At 42.0% G+C, this 23,864-nt stretch overlaps 1 protein-coding gene across 8 annotated transcripts in view; it reads right to left on the bottom strand.

The window, feature by feature from the left end:
* Positions 1 to 603: 603 nt before the first annotated feature.
* Lclat1 (lysocardiolipin acyltransferase 1) overlaps positions 604 to 23,864 on the bottom strand; it is a 144,328-nt gene continuing 121,067 nt past the window's right edge. For all 8 annotated transcript variants that reach the window (XM_039113081.2, XM_039113082.2, XM_039113078.2 and 5 more), the window contains one exon: positions 604 to 4,294. In XM_039113081.2, coding sequence (XP_038969009.1) covers positions 3,792 to 4,294 — 503 coding nt within the window. In that variant the 3' untranslated portion in view covers positions 604 to 3,791. The remainder of the gene's footprint in view (positions 4,295 to 23,864) is intronic.

Consider the following 23,864-nt stretch of genomic DNA (forward strand, 5'->3'; position numbering starts at 1 on the left):
GTGTGGGAATAATAAGCACAAGGAAAAGCTAATCTGAAAGGAAATACGATGTCGAGAGCTTTCTATGTCCATGATTGGCCTTTGAGGTTCAGTAAAATGGGGCAAGATGGGTATGAGGGGCACTGCGATCCATGTTCTTTTTGAGTCCCCCTCCTTGGGACCAACAGTCTCTCCCAGAGAACATCGGGGCCTGCGCACACAGTGCTCACTGGAGAGCTTACAACTTTCCCTGAAGCTGTGTCCTTCCAGCTAATGAAGTTCTTTGTACATCTGTCACACTTTAGTTTAAGGCTTGCTTTTGGAACCACACGCCCAGACAGTGAGGTGAGGGAAGGAACGGGGGTGGAGTCCTTTCCTTCTCCTTTAAGCACATGTGTCCCACACTTATGGAATGGACAGTTGCCCTGAGAAAATCAGGTTGTTGACACTGGGGCATGAACTCAACTGCACTGTGCCTCCCCATTTCAATCAGTGAACACTGACTGCATTTTAACACCTGTCCTACTCCTTAACAATGGCCTCGGCTAAGCCCATAGCAACAATGGGAGCAACAGCCCTGTGACCTTTACTGTGTCGCTCCCAAAAAAACAGAACCACAACAGCTTTTGAACCATGTAATTCACTCCACTTTATTCTGGATGCATTTTACAGGTAATTCATAAACATCCCAGTGGACACTGAAGCTAAGGCCATTCTGTGAGTTAGTTTTAAAACTTGGTGTTCTCCGTGTAATGATCTTTTAAAAATGAGTTACCAAAACCAAGACTCTGAAATAAAAATTTTAGGTGGGTACAAGACACCTTTAGGGCCACATGTGGTGTAAAGTTCATTGCGTGGCCAAGCAATTGTTTTCCACAGTGTAAGAACTCTAGGCAGCCACTAGCTCAGCACCGAGCTATCTTTTCCATGTTTCAACATAGGGTTTTGTCACTTCTGTCAACCACTGACTGGTGTTGGGACACCATTTTTCTCCTAGTGAGTGACAAGGAGAGACTTTATCCAAGAACACGGTATAGAATTCTTAGAACAGGAAAAAGAAAGGGAGCCATAACTAAGGCACTGAAAGCACATTATTTTATAGAAAGAAATGTAAACAATTTTACACCGACAGGCTCCCTCGATAGTCTTTGTCGTGACTGTACTTGAGAGCCGGTGAAATAGGAACCTGTCTGCAGAATTCAGACTTGGGTACCAACATACGGCCTGCGTGTGCAGCGGTCACCATCAGAACATGTTGAGTGGAAGATGCTGCTTCTTCTCGGGTTTGTTCTGTGAGCATGCGGAGGGAGGCAGGATTTTAGGGAGAGTCTTCGGTGATGAGCTCTTGCAGATATTTTTCTATTTCCCTTTCAGTCTCCCCACAGCCCTGCCACGTTGGCTGACTAAAGTTTAGGATTCCTTGGGTTTGTTTCAAAGACACCTAATGTGGGAACTCCTCACCCAGCCAGTTCTTTCCTCTATATGGGTCCATATTTTAAAGTGAAGTGGTTCACAGTATAAATAACCCACACCCACTATTTGTAAAGTCTCCTAGAATGGGATCAACTAGCCGACTAGCACTGTGAGCACTTCTCCGTCCATTTTACTCACCAGCACAGGGAGCAGGGCAGGGTCTGCTGGAGCAGGGCTGCAGCTACTGAGCCCTGGCTGAAGGTGTGGCAGGGGCATTCCTCAGGCTGACAACCATCAAGGCCACATCTGCTTATACCTGATGCTCAAGTACGGACTTAAAGCAGTTCTTAGCTCAAAGCATTAGCTATATGTGTATTTTTAAAATTAAATAAACAATTTTAACAAAGTTAAACATGTAGGTATAAGTAAGTAATTATAATTTAAAATCTTTTATTTAAAAGGGTTTTTCCCCCTTTCAGAGAAATTTCTCTTAAGCAAGTAGAGTATCCACATTCTCTAGCTTTAGTGCTATACTTAGTATTATGAATTTGGGTAGATAAAGTAAAATTAAGGTATTTTCTACCTTAATGTTTTCTATGATCAGAAGAGGTCGAAGGGAAGAAGAACAAGAGACAGAGAGTCTGAGGGTGCACAATGAGAGGGACGTCACCATTAATGGAGCCCAGCCACTGTGGGCAAAGCCGACAGCATCTCCCTTTACCTGGGGAACAAATGCAATTTTGATTGCTAGCTATTTCCACCTTTAAATGTGATCCACGGAAGTCTCAGAGGAAGCCTTTCTCATTGGGGAAAGAAAAAGGGGGAGAGATTGTGCGTGCGTGGTGTGTGTGTGTGTGTGTGTGTGTGTGTGTGTGTGTGTGTGTGTGTGCGTGTGCGTGGTGTGTATGTGTGTGTGTATGTGTGGTGTGTGTGTGTGTGGTGTGTGTGTGTGTGTGTGTGTGTGTGTGTGTGTGTGTGTGTGTGTTACCTTAAAAACTATAAAGCCCAACAGCTGTGTTGAGAGCAGGTGTGCATGACTACTGACTATTAAGTCCGGCCAGGAGTAAAGTGAGCTTCGATGGAGCAGTTAAACATGGGCTGGTGTGTTTCTCCGGAGGCACCAGTTAGCACCCTCCCACCAACACATGCACAAACACCAAACACCAGACTTAACCATGATATGCTCATGGTGTTCTCCTGTCCCCAACAGGGCTTCCTCAGAGTGTGCTTGGTGAGCTAAGTCCTTGCCAGGCAGATGCACGCTGCCATCATTCAGGACAGGGCAGTAATGGCTGCTGAGACTGCCGGACACAGTGGGAAGCTTATGTGCCTCTGCCCCAATCACATGACACAGATAGGAGCAGGCAGTCCAGTGGAGCGGAAACAATGGCCACAGGATTCCCCTGCCCAGGACACTGGGTGCTGTTGGTTTGCTATGTTTTCACTGCTTCCAAAAGACAGCAATACTTGGCAGGCAGTTGGTCATTGTGTGTTTAGATGTAACTCAATAGATGACTAAAAAGAGAGAGCGTCCTTGCTATCACTGAATGAGTTCATTCTAACTTAGCATTTTTGGTTTTAAGGGTAAGGTTGTCAGGGTGTGGGTGCTTTAGCTAACCACCCTGTCTGTGGGCATGTTCGTTGTAGCTCTAATGGCAGAAGGTAGACACCCTGCATGCTTAGGACATATACTGCCTTCCAGTTTCTGTCTGGAATACAGATGCTGTTCTAATGCATCTTTACATGTAGCAGTGCACACTAAAGATGAAGTCATACCTGGTAACCATCAGGAGGGCAGGACTGAGTGAGTGAAAAGCAAGCTGCACTGGTTTCTGTCTCTTAAAAGCCAAGCGGAGAGCCTGATGGTGCTCTATGATTTCCAGGTGAGGAGAGGGTCTTTTCCTGTCTCATTCAGCACAAGGTCCCTATTAATGGTGACCAGTCTCAGACAAGACAATTCCACTGTTGGGTTTGATTGGTGTAAAAGAACTAAAGAATGGACTGTGCCCCGTGGGGGAGGCAGACAACTACCTGCTTAGATCTCCTAGGGCTGGCGTTCATGGTGCCAGGGCTGCCTCTGAGCTGAGTCTGTCAGAAACAGGTTGGTCTTTCAGAAAAGCTTGCATCTTGTCTCAACAGCTTGGTGATTGTTTCTAATACTCTGGCCCTAGTCATTCACAGCGATTGACCCCTGCTACATACACAGCATTGGAATTACATTCAGAGATTTTTAAAGAAACCATAGCAATATTTCCCCCACAAAATTAAGTGCAAAATGTCTTTAACAAAGAATGACGACAGTAGAAACATTTGACATAGTCATGCAAAACTCATCTCAGTTTACAAAGACTATGACATTCCCGTGACAATCCTAGGTTTTCACAGGGAACGCCACCGTCTTACTCATTTTTCTTTGAATTTAAATGTGGGTGCTTGTGTAAAAAGCGGTAACATGCAAGTTCGATGATTTCCAGTCCACCAAATATTCTCTCCTGCAGCACGAAGAACACAATGCTAATTATAAAATACCACCGAACAGGGCTGTAGAGATAGATAAGCAGGCACATTGCAGAGCAGAACAGGGCCCAGTACAGTATGGACAGTAGCTTGACCACAAGGACTCTGAGCTCAGACTTGCACGGTGGAACTGTGCTCTGCCCAGTAAAGTGAAAGTTTTTTTCTCCTTGGTAGAAGGACCGAAGCCTCTCTTCCTTTTCTTCCCACCTCTTGTGGCACCAGAGCTGAAGGTCCTCCTTGGACGTGGGAAGAGTGTCGACTGGATACCTATGGACATGGAAGTGGATCTCCTTGGGAAAGTCTCCAAGCAGAAGGTGCTTCTCGGTTTGAGGAATGTTGTAAGGATATGCCACGGTGATGTCATGGACAGCATCGAGGTTCCTACCTAGGTTTTGGAAAGATGAAAATAGCTTCGCTTTAGCAACAGTCAACAGGGTGGTAATGCTGATTCACTCTGCAAGCCAGAGCCACAAGCATGAAGAATCAGGACAGAGTGAACCACCACGAACAAACAAGGGCTAAAAATACCAGTGTTTCTGGGTACTTAGGTCAATATTTACCAGCCATTTTTAGCCTTTTTTCCTGTTTGCTAATTACCACAAAGACCTTTAGAAAGAAATGATCTTCATTCCCAGAAATGGTAATCTGCATTCTAGAACTGCAGGAATACACACAGGGAGCTGGATCTGAGGTAGGAATTAAAGGATATAGCCCAGCCACAAGATTTGTTACACCAACACTGTCTATTAACACATTTATCTCTTCAAAGGCAATAGAAACGTGCTCTCCTTCCCCTTAAAATGACCATGGTAATTGCTGCAAAAGAACCTCAGAAAATCACAAATGTGAAGAAATTGTCAGACACAAATTTTCCATTCTATCTATCTATCTATCTATCTATCTATCTATCTATCTATCTATCTATCTATCTATCTACCTACCTACCTACCTACCTACCTACCTACCAACCACAACATTGATTCTGATCCGAAACACCATTGTGCATAGGTATTCTGTTCTGGCGAGGTTGTTTTTGAAGTCACAAGCCAGATGTTGGTGATGAAGAAACAGCCAACATGGTCCCAGTGTCCTTCAAAATGTTCTCAATATAGTCAGGAAAACAAGGATGCACAAAGTCCCAAACTGTCCCTTTGGGACATAGGAGATGAGAGAGGGAAGGAGCCAGTTCTGCAGATGGACAGGGTTGAACACTGGGAATGGGACATTAAAAACAGGTTGGGGCACGTGGTATGGTGTAGGCCTTCCTGTACACTGTATGTGGTAGAGAAACATCTTGGTAGTAGCCACAGATTTTAAGCAGGGATGATCCTGGAGGCAGTGGGGCAGCAGCAGTGCAGCTGTTAACGACAGACCAGGCAGAGAGGCAGCCAAAGGACTAGAGCTGCATAAAAGGTAACAAGACTGAGGTGGTGTGGTGGTAAAGGAGGAGTGCCAGAGGGAGCCAGGCTTATTTTATTTTGGCCTTTGAGGTTAAAGAGTTGGTGCACTGTAAGATCTGCAGAGTACAGTGGATACCATTCAACTGTACACATGGGGCCCAGAAGTCTAGTGTTTGCCCAGGGGCAAGCACTGTTGGTTTTTAGGCTTATAAAAGTGTTTTTATTACTTATATAAAACAATGGATTTTGTTCTTTGACAATATCCATCCCCTAGTTCTCTCTCCCCTTTAGTGAACAGACTAGATGAGGATTTGAATTTCATCAGAAATAGATGATTCAGACAGGACTTACCTGTGTGACAGCAGTGGTTCCTACATGGGAAGGAAATACCTAGAAGGCACAGGAAAGCTAGAGCGCACAGAGATATTCTGGACCAAGGTGTGACAGTGCAGTCTCCCTCTATCAGTACCTAAACTGAGTGTATTTCACTGCTGAAGTTTTACCTCAGTAGCGCGATGATGGCAAAGAAATGAGGTCAACCACATCAAATCCCACACATAACTCCAACTGAACAGTCACTCTTACAAATGCTCTTCGAGTCTTCTAGAACTGTCAGTCTTGGTTATATATACCATGATTTACATTAGGATGACTAGATCTCAACTTGTTTCCTGACAGTCCTAGGAGAAGCCCTTTCCTTGACTACAAAGTCAGTTTGTTACTGGCTCCCTCTGCACACACAGGCCAGGTTCTGTTCAGGTCTGCTGCACACACACCACAGCCAATGTGCAGCTGGATGTTGTATCTCCACCCTCATCTCCTCTCTCTCTCTCTCTCTCTCTCTCTCTCTCTCTCTCTCTCTCTCTCTCTCTCTCTCTCTCTGTGAAGAAAAGATGGTCTGCCATGTCATTGCCGGAATCAAAATTATGTTCAGATTTCATTTATCTCAAAAAAATTCCTTCTGCTTTCCCCCTTCACCCAAACCTATTTAATCACAGTTACTGGCATCTCCGTAGCACTGCACGCTCACAACCTTCGCCAGACTGCAGCTCTGTATAGTTTCTCACTTCTACTCCTCATGCTGCACCAGTTTCCCATTTGATCTTTGAATCTGTCTGTTCTTAGTGTCTTAGCCCTTCTCCTACACAATTCATCTTTGTGTATGATGTACACATGTATGAGCATGTGCATACATATGGAGGGCACAGTAGGATGCTGGGCCTTGAGCTATTCTCTGCTTTTCTCTCATAGTCTCTCAATAAACCTGAAGCTTGCCATACTGGCTGGACGAGTTCTTGGGGTGTCCGTGCTCCCCAGCAGTGGGGTTCAAGGCACACAGGGCATGTCAAGCCTTTGCAGAGGTGCTGGGGATTCGAACTGAGGCCCTCATCTTACCAAGGAAGTGCCCTTTACTCACTGAGCCAGTCCCTTAGCTCTTATAAGTGGTCCTTAAATTTATTATGAAATATCCATTGGTTGTCAGAAATTGTTATCAAAACTGTAAAAAACTTACTTGCTTCAGTGAGAAACTAAATTACTTTTCCATATAAAGGGTGTGTGTGTGTGCGTGCGCATGCGTGTGTCCCTTCATGTTTTGGGGGTGATGATGTTTAGTAAATAACTCGTATGTTTTGACAGAATGACAGTAACTCAAGACAGCCTCGATTCACTAACATGCACAGCATGGGGTGAGGTAAGGAGCTATAGAAGTGATGGCTCTGTATCTCTAAGCACCAGTGAACGGTTGAGAGTCATCTAAAATGTCCAGGGAGAATAGCTCGAGGCCCAGTAAGTGTCACAGCTAGCACTGTCAGCGGCCATAAGGCCAACAGGAGAAGCCACAGCCATTCTCTCTAAAGCAGTTCTCATCGGCGTGCTGTCTGTAGGAAAACTACATTTGTACTATGCTCCCTCTCTACCATTATCCTTAGCATTGTTTGCCTAGAATCTGAGGTTGTCAATCAGGGGCCTCCTGGTTGGGCCTTTTTTTACTCGAGATAAATGTTCCAACTGCTGTTTTACAAGGCCGTCTCCTGAATCCCTTCTGCTTCTCTTGCTGAAATGCCTGATCCAACTTCCTTCAACATCCAGCTCCAATGAAGATCCCCCCACCCCTTTTTAAAAACAAATGAACAAGGTCTAGAGTGGCCCCGCCAGCCATGAGACCCAGCTGCCACTGTATACTCAAATAAGAACCACATATTTGCTTGTTTAAAATCTTGGCACCTAAAGAGGTTCTAGAAATTTGCATGTGAGCAGTATGATTATGATTTATCTGAAAATATGAAATATGAAAATATGAGAGCCATGTCTTCTTTGTTGGGAAGTTATAAAAATTTAGGGGGAAAATGCAAAGTGAGTTTTTAGACAGTGATGGCATTCCTTCTACACTCTGCCCAACATTTATCCAGCAACAGGCAGGTAGGCCTGGTTTTGCTGTAAAAGGGTCTGTTTGGCCTCTCCCCTCTCTGACTCTCTTCTCTCTCCCTCTACTCTCTCTCTCTCAACTTCCCTTCCCCTGTCCCCAAATAAACTCTATTCTATACTACATCTATCTGCTTACACCTGGTACCTGGGGGGCGGGGAGGAGCCTCAGTATGGGCAGCACACCATGCCACACTCTACAAAACGTATCTTTGTTTTATAAAACACATCACACAGTAAGTTCATAAATGTTAGAATCTACTACACCACCTAATTGTTTAGTGAGACTAGGCTGGCCTCATGATGCTTTGTTTTTCTAACTTGGGTTCCACGAACCTTTGTTCCTGAAAGGGTAATAGTCTGAAAGTCTCTTACAGATTGCTTGAGATTTAGAACTTTGGAGACTACTATTTTTATAAATGAGCATATGTACAGAACAGCATTATAGTGTTTAGAATAAAGAGATAACAGGAGAGCCAACAAGAAGACACCTCTCCCTTGGTATTCACAGCACATTTAATTACAAATAATGTCAACTTATCTCCCATGATGCATTTCATGTTAAAATACTGAAAGCCACTGGTTTTAAATTTTCATATTTAATAAACAAAATAGAAAAATCATTATCACTTGGGGCAGAAGCTGGGTTTCATAACTACGCAACCTTTCTCTTGAACCAAAGCTGACACCCGGCTGTACTGTTAACAAACCGTGACATGCTGGCACTGTTTACCCCACCCGAACACCATTTTGAATAAATGGAGTCAGAATATTCAGACTGAAAATAGGAATAAATAAGACACCTTCCAGCCTCAAAATAAGAGTATGCATGAGCCACTTAATATCAACTGGCTTTAGGACTCAAACAGTACCACGCTTGCTACTAGAGAAAATTTTTTCATTTCCTACTTGGAACATTATTCTCTGTTTTTGTTTTGTTTTATATTTTGCTTTTGGTTTTTTTCCTGGTCCAAGTTGAAAATTTATGATGAGAGATGGAGACATACAACAAGTAACCCAGACTAAAACCCTGTTTTATACTTTCCATCCATGTCATTTAACTTTTCCTAAAGCATCACTTTATGGATGAGTGCTTTAAAGAATCAAAGTCCCTAGTCTTTGAATATTTACATTATTTGAATATTTACATTAAGTAGCATTAAGTGGTGTGGTGGTTTGAATATGCTTGGCCCAAGGAGTGGCACTATTAGGAGGTGTGGCCTTGTTGGAGGAGGTGTGGCCTTGTTGGAGGAGGTGCGTCATTGCAGATGTTGACTTTGAGGCTCTTCCCAGTGCAGAAGTCTTTTCCTGTCTGCCTTTGATCAAGGTTTAGAACCTATGGCTCCTCCAGCCCCATGTCTGCCTGGATGCTGCCATGCTTCCTGCCATGATGATAATGGATAGAACCTCTGAATCTGTAAGCCAGTTCCAATTAAATGTTGTTCTTTATAAGAGTTGCCTTGGTCCTGATGTCTCTTCACAGCAATGGAAACTCTAATACAAGTAGATACTTCTGTAATCAATGATGGTAATTTTCTAGAGTATGCTGATTAGCTAGATCAAAGAATGTAAATGAATGCATTAAGAGATTTTTGCTACATATGAAAAACTGACTCCCAGAAATGTTTGAATACACACAAGAAATAAATGGCCTACTTTTTTGTGTTTTAACTAATGCTTGTACTGTATTTTTAGAAAGATGATGAAACATGCAATTTTGTTTCAAAGTCTTTTATGTCTTTGATGAGATATAAAAATTTAGTTATTTGTCATTTCCTAGAGTCTCTATGAGGTCTGTTTGTTTTGTGAGGTAAACAGGTTTATTATACCTGTTAGTATTTTGCCTCCTGATCATCAAGGTTTTTCTGTTTAATTTATGTGTGTGGGGTAGGTATCGTGAAGGGAGGTCAAAAGAGGGTGCAAGGCATCTTCTACATCACTCTCAGCCTGCTCTTCTGAGGCAGCGTCTCTTTCCTAGCCAGGGTTCAGGTCTCAGCTAGAAGCTGGCAGACTCCAGACATCTTGTTGCTCCATTCCCCTCAGAGCTGGGGGTACAGACATACATTTGCAGGGAAGCTGTGGCTTGTTTGTGACTGCTGATCTAAACTGTGGGGTTTATGATTCAGGGAGAGAGACTGGGGTTACTCCTCTGTGAATGCAGCTTCACTTTCAAGTCTAAGTCCTGCATTTACTTCTTTATTCCTTTCTAGTCCATGTGCTAGCTCCTTTCTTATCAGATTATTAATTCAATGAACATAAGTTTGTCAGACTATTAATTCTCTGAGCATTTTGTTATAAATATTTTTACAAATACTAATTATTACCTTTATTGATAGCATGCAATACAACTGTGTAAATTATCAGGAAATGTCCTTATGTTAGTGTTTTAATGCTTCCTCCCAACTCTCTTGGACCTACAGGGTATGGAACTGTATCTTTCTCTGCATGATGAAAACACCACTTCCCTCCTGCTACCTAACTTCGTGTAGCTGGAGTATCTCACAATCTAGTCTCTTCCCTCTGCTGCTCTACAAGCCTCGCACTTCTTCCTACTCCAAATCCACGCTGGTTTTTCTATTGACTCAGCAGCTGCTAAGGTAGGCACGACTTTTGTGGTCACTATAACTGATCTGACCTTGGCAACTATCTTTTATATAAACTCTCTGAGAGCATTTAATCCAACTCTGAAACCAATCCTCTCTCACCTCATGGTGGTTTGCTCCCTACCGTCACAGTCATGGACTCACCCTTAGGAACGGTAAGTCCTTTAAACTCCTCCTAAAGGCTGCCTTGGTCAGGGTGCCTCAGCACAGAAACAACTATGACAGAACTCCAAAGCCAAAACAACAACAGAAAAGTCTAACTGGAAACTCTACTTATATTGCATTTGCCTTATAATTTTGAAACAACTGCCATTTTAAGTCTTCCATTCAAGGAAAAGGGCTACATATTATCCTTCTTGTTTCGTGTTTAGTTTTCAGCATTACAGCAAATTTTCTGTTCTTGTTTTCATTATTAACATTTACTTAATAAAATGAATAGTTCTGGCTCCAACTAAAATGTGGGTTTTAGTGTCTTAGCACATTAAATACACAATTCAACCTGTTACTAGAGCTCTGGTTTAATATGATTGTATTTGAGTAGTTAATTTTTATGTTGTTTTCCCTCAGTTTTATTATGAACGGCTTGACTTTGAGGAAGAGAGTATTTGATCCCCCGGAGCTGGAGTGATATGTGTGAGTGCTGGGAATTGACCTCAGGTCTTCTGTGAGAGCAGTCTCTGTAAGCTGTCATCCTGTCTTATCAACGACAACACACAAAAGAGCAACCAATGATCTTTTCAGAATTTATGCATGGTAGGGTCCAAAATTTTCCCAACCTCCATAAAAATTACTAGCTAACTACCCCCCAAGATCAGATCAAATCTTAGTACTCAAATATTTAAAAAAAAAAAACAAAAAACAAAAAACAAAACAGGAAAGCAAAGAGAACCTGAAAACTCAAATTAAGTTGTAGGCATGAGAACATCTTCCATAAGTGGACTTCACCAGTCAGATATGAGAATCCAAACCTTAGCTATGTGACAGAACTGCATAGACGGTTTGTATGCACTATACACACCACCATAGATTCTGATATGTACGTATACTGTATGTGACACCAGAAATCTGGTTGACAAATATTTGTGTTCCATTAAGAAGTCATGTCTGGGCGGCTGTGGTACATGCCATGAAGCTCAGCACTCAGGAGGCAGAAGTAAGAGGATTTCTATGAGTTCAAGGCCACCCTGGTTTACAGAGAAAATTCCTGGACAGCCAATGCTATACAAAGAAACCCTGTCTCAAACAAACAAACAAACAAAACAAAAAAAAAAAAAGGAAAAAAAAGGCTGGAGAGATGGCTCAGCGGTTAAGAGCACTGGCTGCTCTTCCAGAGGTCCTGAGTTCAAATCCCAGCCACCACATGGTAGCTCACAACCCTCTGTAATGAGATCTGATGCCCTCTTCTGGTGTGTCTAAAACAGTAGCAATGTACTTATACACATAAAATAAATAAATAAATCTAAAAAAGAAAGGTAGATTTTAAAAAGCTCCCACATCATGCCATTAAATTAGCCTGTTTTTAGTAGAAACGCACACACAAGCACAGGTGCTAACTACATGGCAGGGCCATCTAGAAGCAGACTAGTATGCAGAGGTTAGTCTCTGCTCCTGGGGTTTTCACATACACAGTACAAAGCCAAAATGGGCATCAGTAAACAAATATAGTTCTTTAAGAGCCAAGTGACATCCTTTCATCCCAGGACAAAACTACAACCATCACCTACACTATGTACATCTGCACTGTATCACTGATGACACAGACCCTTCTAGTCTATTCTTTCACAAAAAAAATCTATGTACTTTGTGAATATTGTCATTCTTTGCTAAAATGATGAGAAAAAAAAAACACTTAAAATACAATATGAATGGAAGAAAGACTTCTTATTTCACTACTGGTCCCAACATGGCTGCTAAAATGTTAAAAGTCTGGTGCCCAGAGCTGACCCAGTCCTACAGCTCTCTATACCCAGATCCCATTGTGGGAAGGCAGGAGAGCTGGACTCTCAGAAGTGCGGATAATCCTGAGAGCACAGGGGAGACCACCGGAGATAGAAAACCTAGGAAAGAAATCAGAAGTCATAGATGCAAGCATCACCAACAAAATATAAGAGATAGAAGAGAATCTCAGGTGCAGAAAATACCATAGAAAACATTGACACAACCATCAAAGAAAATGTAAAACGCAAAAAGCTCCTAACCCAAAACATCCAGGAAATCCAGGACACAATGAGACGATCAAACTTAAAGATAATAGGTATAGAAGAGAGTGAAGATTCCCAATTTAAAGGACCAGTAAATATCTTCAATAAAATTATAGAAGAAAGCTTCCCTAACCTAAAGAAAGAGATGCCCATAAACATATAAGAACTCCAAATAGATTGGACCAGAAAATAAATTCCTTCTGTCACGTAATAGGCAAAACACCAAATACACTAAAGAAAGAAAGAATATTAAAAGCAATAAGAGAAAAAGTCAAGTAACATATAAAGGCAGACCTATCAGAATTTCACAAGACTTCTTAACAGAGACAATGAAAGCTAGAAGATCCTGGGCAGATGTCATACAGAACCTAAGAGAACACACGGACAGCCCAGGCTACTATATCCAGCAAAACTCCCAATTAACATAGATAGAGAAACCAAGATATTCCATGACAAAACCAAATTTACACAATATCTTTCCACAAATCCAGCCTTTACAAAAAATAATAGATGGAAAATTCCAACACAAGGAGGGAAACTACATCCTAGAAAAAGCAAGAAAATAATCTTATTGCAGCAAACCCAAAAGAAGAGAGTCACACAAGCATAATTCCACCTCTAACAACAAAAATATCAGGTCACAACAATCACTATTCCTTAATATCTCTTAACATCAATGGACTCAATCCTTCAATAAAAAGACATAGAATAACACACTGGATACATAACGAGGACCCAGCAATTTGCTACATACAGGAAACATCTCTCACTGACAAAGGCAGACACTACCTCAGAGGAAAAGACTGGAAAACAATTTTCCAAGCAAATGGTCCCAAGAAACAAGCTGGAGCAGCCATTCTAATATCAACCAAAATCGACTTTTAACCAAAAGTTATCAAAAAAGTTAAGGAAGGACACTTCATAGTCATCAAAGGAAAAATACACCAAAATGAACTCTCAGTTCTGGATATTTATGCTCCAAATGCAAGGGCACCTATATTCATAAAGGAAACCTTACTAAAGCTCAAAACACACATTACATCTCACACAATAATAGTGGGAAACTTCAACACCCCACTCTCATCAATGGACAGATCATGGAAACAGAGACTAAACAGAGACACAGTGAAACTAACAGAAGTTATGAACCAAATGGATTTAACAGATATTTATAGAACATTTCATCCAGAAAAAAATAGAATATACCTTCTTCTCAGCACCTCATGGTACCTTCTCTAAAATTGACCATATAATCTGTCACAAAACAGGCCTCAACAGATACGAGAAGACTGAAATAATTCCATGAATCCTATCAGATCACCAGAACTAAGGCTGGTCTTCAATAGCAACCAAAAAGACAGAAACTCTGCATACACATGGAAGCCGAACAACTACGCAACGATAAGTTGGTCAAGGTAGAAATAAAGAAATTAAAGACTTTTTAGAATTTAATGAAAATGAAGGCACAACATACCCAAACTTATGGGACACAATGAAAGCAGTGCTAAGAGGAAAACTCATAGCTCTGAGTGCCTGCAAAATGAAACTGGAGAGAACATATACTGGCAGCTTGACAGCACACCTGAAAGCTCTAGAACAAAAAGAAGCAAATATACCCAAGAGGAGTAGAAGGCAGGAAATAAACTTGGGGCTAAAATCAAGCAAGTAGAAACAAAAGAACTATAGTGAACTAGATTGTTGGGGGGAGGGCAGCAATGGGAGGAGGATGGGGAGGGGAACACCCATAAAAAAGGGGAGGGGGGAGGGGGATGTTTGCCTGGAAACCGGGAAAGGGAATAACACTCGAAATGTATATAAGAAATATTCAAGTTAATTAAAAAAAAAAAAAAGAATCAACAAAAGCAGGAGCTAGTTCTTTGAGAAAACCAGTAAGATAGATAAACCCTTAGCCAGACAAACCAGAGGGCACAGAGAGAGTATCTAAATTATCAAAATCAGAAATGAAAAGGGAGGCATAACAACAGAAACCGAGAAAATTCAAGAAATCATCAGGTCCTACTATGAAAGCCTATATTCAACAAAACTGGAAAATCTGGAGAAAATGAACAATTTTCTAGACAGATGCCACATACCAAAATTAAATCAGAATCAGATAAACCATAAAAACTGTCCCATAACTCCTAAAGAAATAGAAGCAGTCATTAAACGTCTCCCAACCAAAAAAAGCCCAGGACCAGATGGGTTGAGTGTGAAATTCTATCAAACCTACATAGAAAACCTAATACCAATACTGTGCAAACTATTCCACAAAATAGATACAGAAGGAACACTACCCAGTTCCTTCTATGAAGTCACAATTACATTTATACCTAAACCACACAAAGACCCAACAAAGAAAAAGAACTTCAGGCCAATTTCCCTTCCGAATATCAATGTAAAAATACTCAATAAAATTCTCAGGGGGTTGGGGATTTAGCTCAGTGGTAGAGCGCTTGCCTAGCAAGCACAAGGCCCTGGGTTTGGTCCCCAGCTCTGAAAAATAGAAAAGTAAAAAAAAAAAGAAAAAAGAAAAAAATTCTCAGAACCAAATTCAAGAATATATCAAAATGATCATCCATCATGATCAAATAGGGTTCACCTGAGGTATGCAGGGATGGTTCAATATATAGAAATGCATCAACATAATCCACTATATGAACAAACTCAAAGAAAAATACCACATGATCATTTCATTAGATGCTGAGAAAGCATTTGACAAAATCCAACACCCCTTCATGTTAAGTCTTGGAAAGATCATGGGCTTATGGCTCATACTTAAACATAGTAAAAGCAATATATAGCAAACGAATAGCCAACATCAAACTAAATGGAGAAAAATTTGAAGCAATCCCACTAAAATCAGGGACTAGGCAAGGCTGCCCACTCTCTCCCTACTTATTTAATATAGTACTCAAAGTCCTAGTCAAAGCAATCAGACAAGAAAAAGAGGTCAAAGCAATACAAATTGGGAAGGAAAAAAATCAAAATATCACTATTTGAAGATGATATGATAGTATACTTAAGTGACCCTAAAAATTCCACCACAGAACTCTAAACCTGATAAACAACTTCAGTAAAGTGGCTGGATATAAAAACAACTCAAATCAGTAGCCTTCCTATACTCAAAGGATAAACAGATTGAGAAAAAAATTAGGGAAACGACATCCTTCACAATAGTCACAAATGACATAAAATATCTCAGTGTGATTCTAACCAAGCAAGTGAGAGATCTGTATGACAAGAACTTCCAGTCTCTGAAGAAAGAAACTGAAGATCTCAGAAGATGGAAGGATCTTCCATGCTTATGGATTGGCAGAATTAATATTGTAAAAATGGTCATCTTGCCAAAAGCAATCTACAGATTCAATGCAATCCCCATCAAAATTATAACTCAATTCTTCATACAGTTAGAAAGAGCAATTTGCAAACTTATTTGGAATAACAGAAAACCCAGGATTGCAAAAACTATCCTCAACAATAAAAGAACTTCTGGGGGAATCACCATCCCTGACCTCAAGCTGTAATACAGAGCAACAGTGATAAAAACTGTATGGTTGGTACAGAGACTGGCAGGTAGATCAATGGAATAGAATTGAAGACCCAGAAATGAACCCACACACCTATGGTCACTTAATCTTTGACAAAGGAGCTAAAACCATCCAGTGGAAAAAAGATACCATTCTCAACAAATGGTGCTGGTTCAACTGCAGGTCAGCATGTAGAAAAATGCTGATCGATCCATGCTCATCACCCTGTACAAAGCTAATTCCAAGTGGATCAAGGACCTCCACATCAAACCAGATACACTCAAACCAATAGAAGAAAAAGTGGGGAAGAGCCAATTTCCTGAACAGAACACCAGTGGCTTATACTTTAAGATCAAGAATCGACAAATGAGACCTCATAAAATTGCAAAGCTTCGGTAAGACAAAGGACACTGTCAATAGGACAAAACAGCAACCAACAGATTGGGAAAAGATCTTTACCAATCCTGCATCCAATAGAGGGCTAATATCCAATATATTCAAAGAACTCAAGAAGTTAGGCTCCAGAGAATCAAATAACCGTATTAAAAAATGGGGTACAGAGTTAAACAAAGAATTCTCAACTGAGGAATACAGAATGACTGAGAAGCACCTAAAGAAATGTTCAACATCCTTAGTCATAAGGGAAATGCAAATCAAAACAACCCTGAGATTTTACCTCACACCAGTGAGAATGGCTAAGATCAAAAACTCAGGTGACAGCAAATGCTGGCAAGGACATGGAGTTTAAAGAGGAACACTCCTCCATTGTTGGTGGGATGGCAAGCTGGTACAAACACTCTGGAAATCAGTCTGGAGGTTTCTCAGAAAATTGGACATAGTGCTACCTGAGGACCCAGTTATACCACACGTGGGCATATACCCAAAATATGCTCCAACATATAACAAAGACACATGCTCCACTATGTTCATAGGAGTCTTACTTATAAATAGTCAGAAGCTGGAAAAAACCCAGATGTCCTTCAACAGAGGAGTAGATACAGAACATGTGGTACATCTACACAATGGAGTACTACTCAGCTATCTAAAACAATGACTTAATGAAATTCATGGGCAAATGGATGGAACTAGAAAATATCATCCTGAGTGAGGTAACCCAATCACAAAAATATATACATGGTATGCACTGATAAGTGGATATTAGCCCAAAAGCTTGGATTACCCAAAATACAATCTATAGACCACATGATGCTCTAGAAGGATGACCAAAGTGTGGATGCTTCAGTTCTTCTTAGAAGAGGGATCAAAAATATTCATAGGAGATACGAAACTAAGTTCGGATCAGAGACTAACAGACTGGCCATTCAGAGATTGCCCCACCTGGGGGATCCATCCCATATACAAACACCAATCCAGACACTATTGGTGATAGTAATCAGTGCATGCTGACAAGAGTCTGATATAGTTGTCTTCTGAGAGGGTGAAAGGTTCTGTCAGAGCATGACAAATACAGAGGCGAATACTTGCAGCCAATTACTGAACTGAGAAGGGGGGTCCCCACTGGAGGAGTTAGAGAAAGGATTGAAGGAGCTGAAGGGGTTTGCAACCCCATAAGAACAACAATACTAACCAACCAGAGCTCCCAGGGACTAAACTACTACCCAAAGAGCACACATGGACAGACCCATGGCTCCAGCTGCTTATGTAGTTGGGCACTTGGTTCTGTCAAGGCTGGATGCCCCAGTGTAGGAGAATGTCAGGGCTGGGGAGGCAGGAAGGGATCAGTGATGGGTGAGTGAACACACTCATAGAAGGGGGAGGGGGATGTGATAGGGCATTTATGGATGGGAAACTGGGAAAGGGGGTAACATTTGAAATGTAAATAAAAAAATCCTATTAAAAATACACACAAAAAGATTAAAAAAAAAGTTCAGGACACAAATCATTAGCAGATTACAGGGAGTGTCAGCACATGCACCGTATGCTGAGCTTTCTCGCCTTTGAAACAATTAAGATGTTATTGTTGGGGTGCATGATTATGGTCTCCGTGCTTTCATATTGGACACAGCTTTACTGTGTACCTACTAGGTATGATAATAGCACTATTCATTCAGCAATATACAGAGCACTTAGCACATAAATCCAGCTATGAATGTGTCGGGTACACTGGAGACCAAAGATTCCTGCCTCTGGTCTTTTCCAGGGCACAGTCACACTTACATATCCTACCACAGAGACGCCATGCCTCTTTTCAGAGCACTGAAATCGTCTGCCAGCAGTCAGTTCCCTGTGACTGGAGCTTTCCCACCCCACTCATCAACTTTCTCAGAGGCACGATCATGAGCCGGAGCAACAGTCAAGACTGATATGGTTTTGTACTTTCTGCAAAATAGCTTTCCCCAGCCTCAGTTCCTCATCTGCAGAGTGGGCCACGTGTGTCTCTTGGGGGGAGGCTGTCTTAGATGTGGAAAGTCAATGCTCTATACAAAAGGCCACTTTTAGCTCACAGGCTCCATCATCCCTATCTTGGTGCACACGCTGTGACACAGCTTTGTTATAGCTGTAGAGCTTATGCACACTTTTTTAGCCTAAGCCATCTGACTGCCAAACCAGAAGGTCACCACCATCTTCCAGTTGGTGGTAGTCATCTAAACTACAGCAGGAAGTCTCAACTTCAAAAAAAAAAAAAAAAAGCAATAAAATGATTTCAATACAAAAAGAGGTTATGGTGTATGCAATTTTTCATATAACGGAAGCAGGCTCTCTTAATTCATTCTTTCCTCCTTTGAAATGAAAAGTAAGTTTTGCTGGGGACAGACAGGTATAGTTAATGAGGTAGGGACAAGCTGCTGGGTTTGTAAGAAAGATACCTAGAAAAAATAAAGTATCTGCTGCAGGTGAGTTTTGTCTTTTCCTGAACTCTGGTTCTGCACTACAGTCCATTCTGGTCTCAAGCCAGCTGCCAAACCACTATTGGTACTGTTCTATCGCTTGGCCTGGATTCCTGCTCAATGCCTAGAAACTAAGTCACTTCAGGCACTCAGAAACCCATCTCCCATTCGGAATGTGAGGCCTCAGCTTGATGGAAGACTGCTGAGCTGAATCAAGGCAGCTTGCTTTCCTGGAGAGAGTCATTTCTCTTGCATGTGTAGCTCTCAGGAACAAAGGCTACGGCTGTTGCTGCTGCCGCTGCTGCTGCTGCCACCGCTGCTGCTGCGAGCAGAGAAAAAAGCTCTGGGACTCATCTCTCCTGAGAGGTTAAGTAAGAATCAGGGCATGTGTGGCTCAATTTTAAGACAAAAGTCTCTGGTTCTTCCAAGAACCTCTTTAATGCAGTGTATAGAGTAACTTTTGAAGTTAGAAAACATAGGCTTTATGTACGTTACAGGGTAAGTGTTGGAGAACACAGCAGAGGTTATGCCAACACCGTAATCACACACCACTTTGATACAACAGACCCAACCGGTTTCACTTTCCTCCCTCTCTCCCCTTCCTCTTCGTCTCCTTCATTGGCAGATGCTCACATCACAGCACAAAGCTAACCCAGATGGCTGCTATGCTATGCATTGTTAGAAAGAGGAAAGAGATGACAGGAGCTATCTATTTAGAGATGTACAAACCCTTGTTCTGTGTGGCTGTGGCTTACCCCATGTTCATCCAGACAGAAAACTCAGGACCAATCACTGACACAGGAAGTGAACATGTTAGGTAGCCATCCTCTTTCTGTGCTTGCTTTTATTTCTCAGACCAAAAAAAAAAAAATCTTTCTACAGCAAGAGAAGGGGGAGGACACAAAAATCAGGTTTCTACATGGGTTATAGTGCCTAGTAAGGTTTCCTGAGCCTAGCAGTGAGAAGCCTCTCAGTACTGATACTTCTCAAAGTGGCAGTGGAGTGGGGAGGGGCTGCCATTGCAGGGGTAAAGGTATATGCTAGTAAACTACTTCAGAAAGCTGAAGCCAGGATGAAAATGTAGCCCAGCTGTTGGGACATAGCTGCCGCATCTGAGCAGAGGAGTGGATCAGGCTTGGGAGGTGCCTCCAGTGAGCTAAGCTTACGAGGTAGCTTCGAACTTTGCAAATCCTCCTCCAGACTCAGGAAACTGAAGGGAAAGAGACTCTATCTACCAGTCCTAGAGTTGCCACACATCTTAGTTTGGTCTGCAATATCAGGTGACCATAGCCTATGTAACCTAACACACATCACACAGTCTGGGACTGCAAAGTCCAATACCAAGGAACCTGCCAGCCCAGCATCTGTCTGCAGACGTATTCTCTTTTTTGTTGTATCTTAACATGAAAATAAGCAGAGACCCTCCAATCGCCCCGCCCCCACCCCATCCTAATGTCTTTGCTGAGGCTTGGCTTTCCTAGATGATCAGCTCCAGAGGCTCCACATCCCAATGTGGTAATGGGGATTCAGGCTTACCATCGGGACTGAGGGAGGAGGGCAAACATCGAGTGCAGAGGGAAAGCACAGTCATGAGGCAGGTCCATTAGTGTTCTGGAGAGCTTATGTCTCAAATGCCTTCAGAAACCCCAGGATGTGGCCTTAATTGGAAACAGAGTCTTTGTAGATTTTGACGACCCTGGAAGCTCCACTAGCTAGGAACAGTACGGACCTTTTCCTTGCAAGGGTCCGAGGCCCTGTCAGTTCTGAAATCTTATGTCTACCCTAACTAACACCTGCAGAAAGGCTACTCCATCACAGATCGACTTTCTTTGTTTACTGTTGATTTCTTAGCATATGAAGGGTTGGGATTGACTGAAGAACTAGGCTGAATGAAAAGGCAAGCCATAAATAGAATATTTTTAAAAATATAATATATATTACAAATGACTTGTACCTGATAGTCAAAAATTTTTTATCAAAGACAAACCCATATAAAGATGCTCAAATTAATATCTTTGCTTTTTAGACAAACAGAAACGCCATTCCTGCTTACAAGAACAGCTACAGTCAACACCTGGAACTCCCCCTAAACCCACAGTTTGGCAGAGGCCCAGCAGTCACACGCTTGTGTATTGTACACTCCCAACCAAAGCAAAGCAAAACAAACAAAACAGAAAACAACTTAATTCAATTCAGTTCATACAGATGCTTATACGGAAATGGTCTTAGCAATTTGGTATAGTATGCATAAACCACATGTCAGTCTGTGAGCAGGTAAACAAACTGATATATTCCATACAATGGGATGTCATTCAGTAATGAAAAGAAAGAAGACATTCGGGACTACGGATGGAAGTTAAAAGCACCTTTACTACATAAAAACCAGATGCATAAGGCTACATGTTATATAATTCTGTCTACACAAAACTCTAGACAAGGTAAAGCCATAGTAACAGACAACAGATTAGTCATGACCGGGGCCCAGTGTTGCTGTGCAGAGAGGCCTGGGACAGAACTTTGGGCGTGATAAAATGTTCTATATTTTGACTAAGGGGTTAAGTATTAAGGTATACAATGCTACGTAATAATCAGAAACCCAACTGTATACTTTAATTGAATACATTTTATAACTATAAACTCTTAACTCTTATGTTAGGTTTTAATGCTTCTTGGGCCCCTGAGGTGGCTCAGTAGGTAGAGACAGGTACACTGAGGCCTGATGACATGAACAGTGTCCCTTCATCCCACAGGGTGGCAGAAGAGAGCCAACTGGAGAAGTACCGTGGCACAAGCAGGTGCGTGAAGGCACATTACATTGGGGAGTGGGAGGCGCTTCTACAATATTTGCCCTGAAAACATTTAAGTAATTTAACAAATTTGTTATATGTGCAATAAGCTAAAAAGAGCTTTATTAAAAACAACTTGGATACTTGTCAAATCAAAACATTAGAAAACAAAGTATATGTTTGAAACCCAGAATTCATCATCCCCATTTAGTCACTATGTTTAAGGATTTCCCTGTGCTAGGATTACACTGGAAACTGGATTACCTGCTCACTCATGGAAATGGACACCGCCATGCTCACAAGCTGAGCCTTATATTTACATTTCCTGTCTAGTGAACAATACAATTCCCTAATTATGCCATATGTAACCTGACAGTTTAAAACTATTTTTTTCCGGGATTTTCAGGGTCATAAGTGTGTTTTCTTGATAGTACCTAGAAAGAATAACATTGAATATGAAGCAACTGCAGGTCACTGAATTAGAAGTGACAAAAACAAACAAAAACCCCAAGAAAAAACTGAGGACGACGATGAAGGCCAGCGTGTCTGCCGATGATGGTTTAGAAGCAGACAGCTCTCGTTTATTACATTACCACAGTACTGGGCCTTCCTTTTTACCAGAAAGTCAAACACAGACCCATATTCACACTTCCCAGGAAGCTCAGCCATTACTACAAGGACAGTGTTTTGCCTGTCTAACGCCCACTGCCAGGATCTATCTCGTGTTCTGTCAGCTCAGTATTGCTGCCCTCCCCAAACAGCTCCTGTTAGGACACTAATCTTGACTGCCAACTTGGCGGAACATCCACTGGGCATGTCTGTGAAGGATTTTCTGGATTACATTAACTGTGGGAGAGAGCAGCCTAAGTGTGGGAGGCCCCATCTCATGGTTGGGGGCCCGAGACAGGAAGTGAGCTCTGCAGCAGCATTTACGTCTCGTTCCCTGACTGCAAATGTGACATGACCAACTTCCTCAAGGCTCTGTTGCCATGACTTCTCCACCATGCTAGACTGCACCCTAGGACTGTGTGCCAAAATAAAGTCTTCCTTTCTTAGGCTCTTGTGAGGTTGTTTGTCACAGCAACACAACAAATGACAAATGCACTCTTTGTTTTATAACTTCTCTCACCATCGCTCTAGACAGTTTTATCTCCTTTCTAGTTATCACTCATTTCTCTGGCTACTTACAGGGCTACATTTCTTGAGCTGTATGCCAATGACCTTCAGTGTCCACTGTAGTGAGCCAATCATTGCCAAATGAGCGTGAGGCCTCGCCATTTGTGGTGGTAAGAGTAAGAATATCCCCCATTGGCTCGGGCAATTGAAACTTGGTACCCAACTGGTGGCAGTGCTGGGGTTGGGGTTAGGAAGTGCAGTCTTGCTAAAGAGGTAGCCACTGAGAATGAGCTCTGAGAGACTTTAGCCTTGACTAGCATGCGGTTCACTCTGCTTCGTGCTTGTGGTAAAAGATGTGATTGCTCAGCTTCTTGTCCCTGCTGCATGCCTGCCACATGCTGTCACGCTTATGCGTCATGAGGGCTCTTACACTCTAGAACTGAGAGGCATTATAAATCCTTTTCTACACGTTGCCTTGAGCATGGTATTTATCACAGCAACAGAAGAGTAGCACAGCACTCTAGCACAACTCTATCAGTGATTGTCACAGAGCTCCATCCACTGGCTCCCTTTGGCCTTTCGTGCTTGTAGCCCAGCCACACCGCTCTCTTCAGGCACTCTGGCATCTCTGAGGACTGCTGGGTCACATGACTTCTGAGCACCGTACGCCCTGGGCTTGGCTCCTATTCCTCTCTATCCCTGATTGACCTCAATACCAAATACGTGTTTCTGACTTCCAAACTTATAACTCCAGCTGGTCTTTCATTTTTAGACTCATATATTTGACCACTGATCTTACATCATCTTGGATGTCTAATAAGTATCTCAAATCAATGTGACCTAAACTCAACTTAACCCAGTCTTTCTGCTAAGACCTGTGCATTCCTCAGCAATCCTGGCATTACCCTTGTCCTCATATATCCAAAACCCAACTGAAAAAAAATCTTCTCGGTACTACTTCAAAATATAATCCCAAAGCCGCCATTTCTCACCTCACCTATTTTTCACACTATCTGTCTCATCTGGATCACTATGAACTCCTTTATAAA

The sequence above is a fragment of the Rattus norvegicus genome, chromosome 6, assembly GCF_036323735.1.
Source record: "Rattus norvegicus strain BN/NHsdMcwi chromosome 6, GRCr8, whole genome shotgun sequence".
Lineage (NCBI taxonomy): Eukaryota > Metazoa > Chordata > Mammalia > Rodentia > Muridae > Rattus > Rattus norvegicus.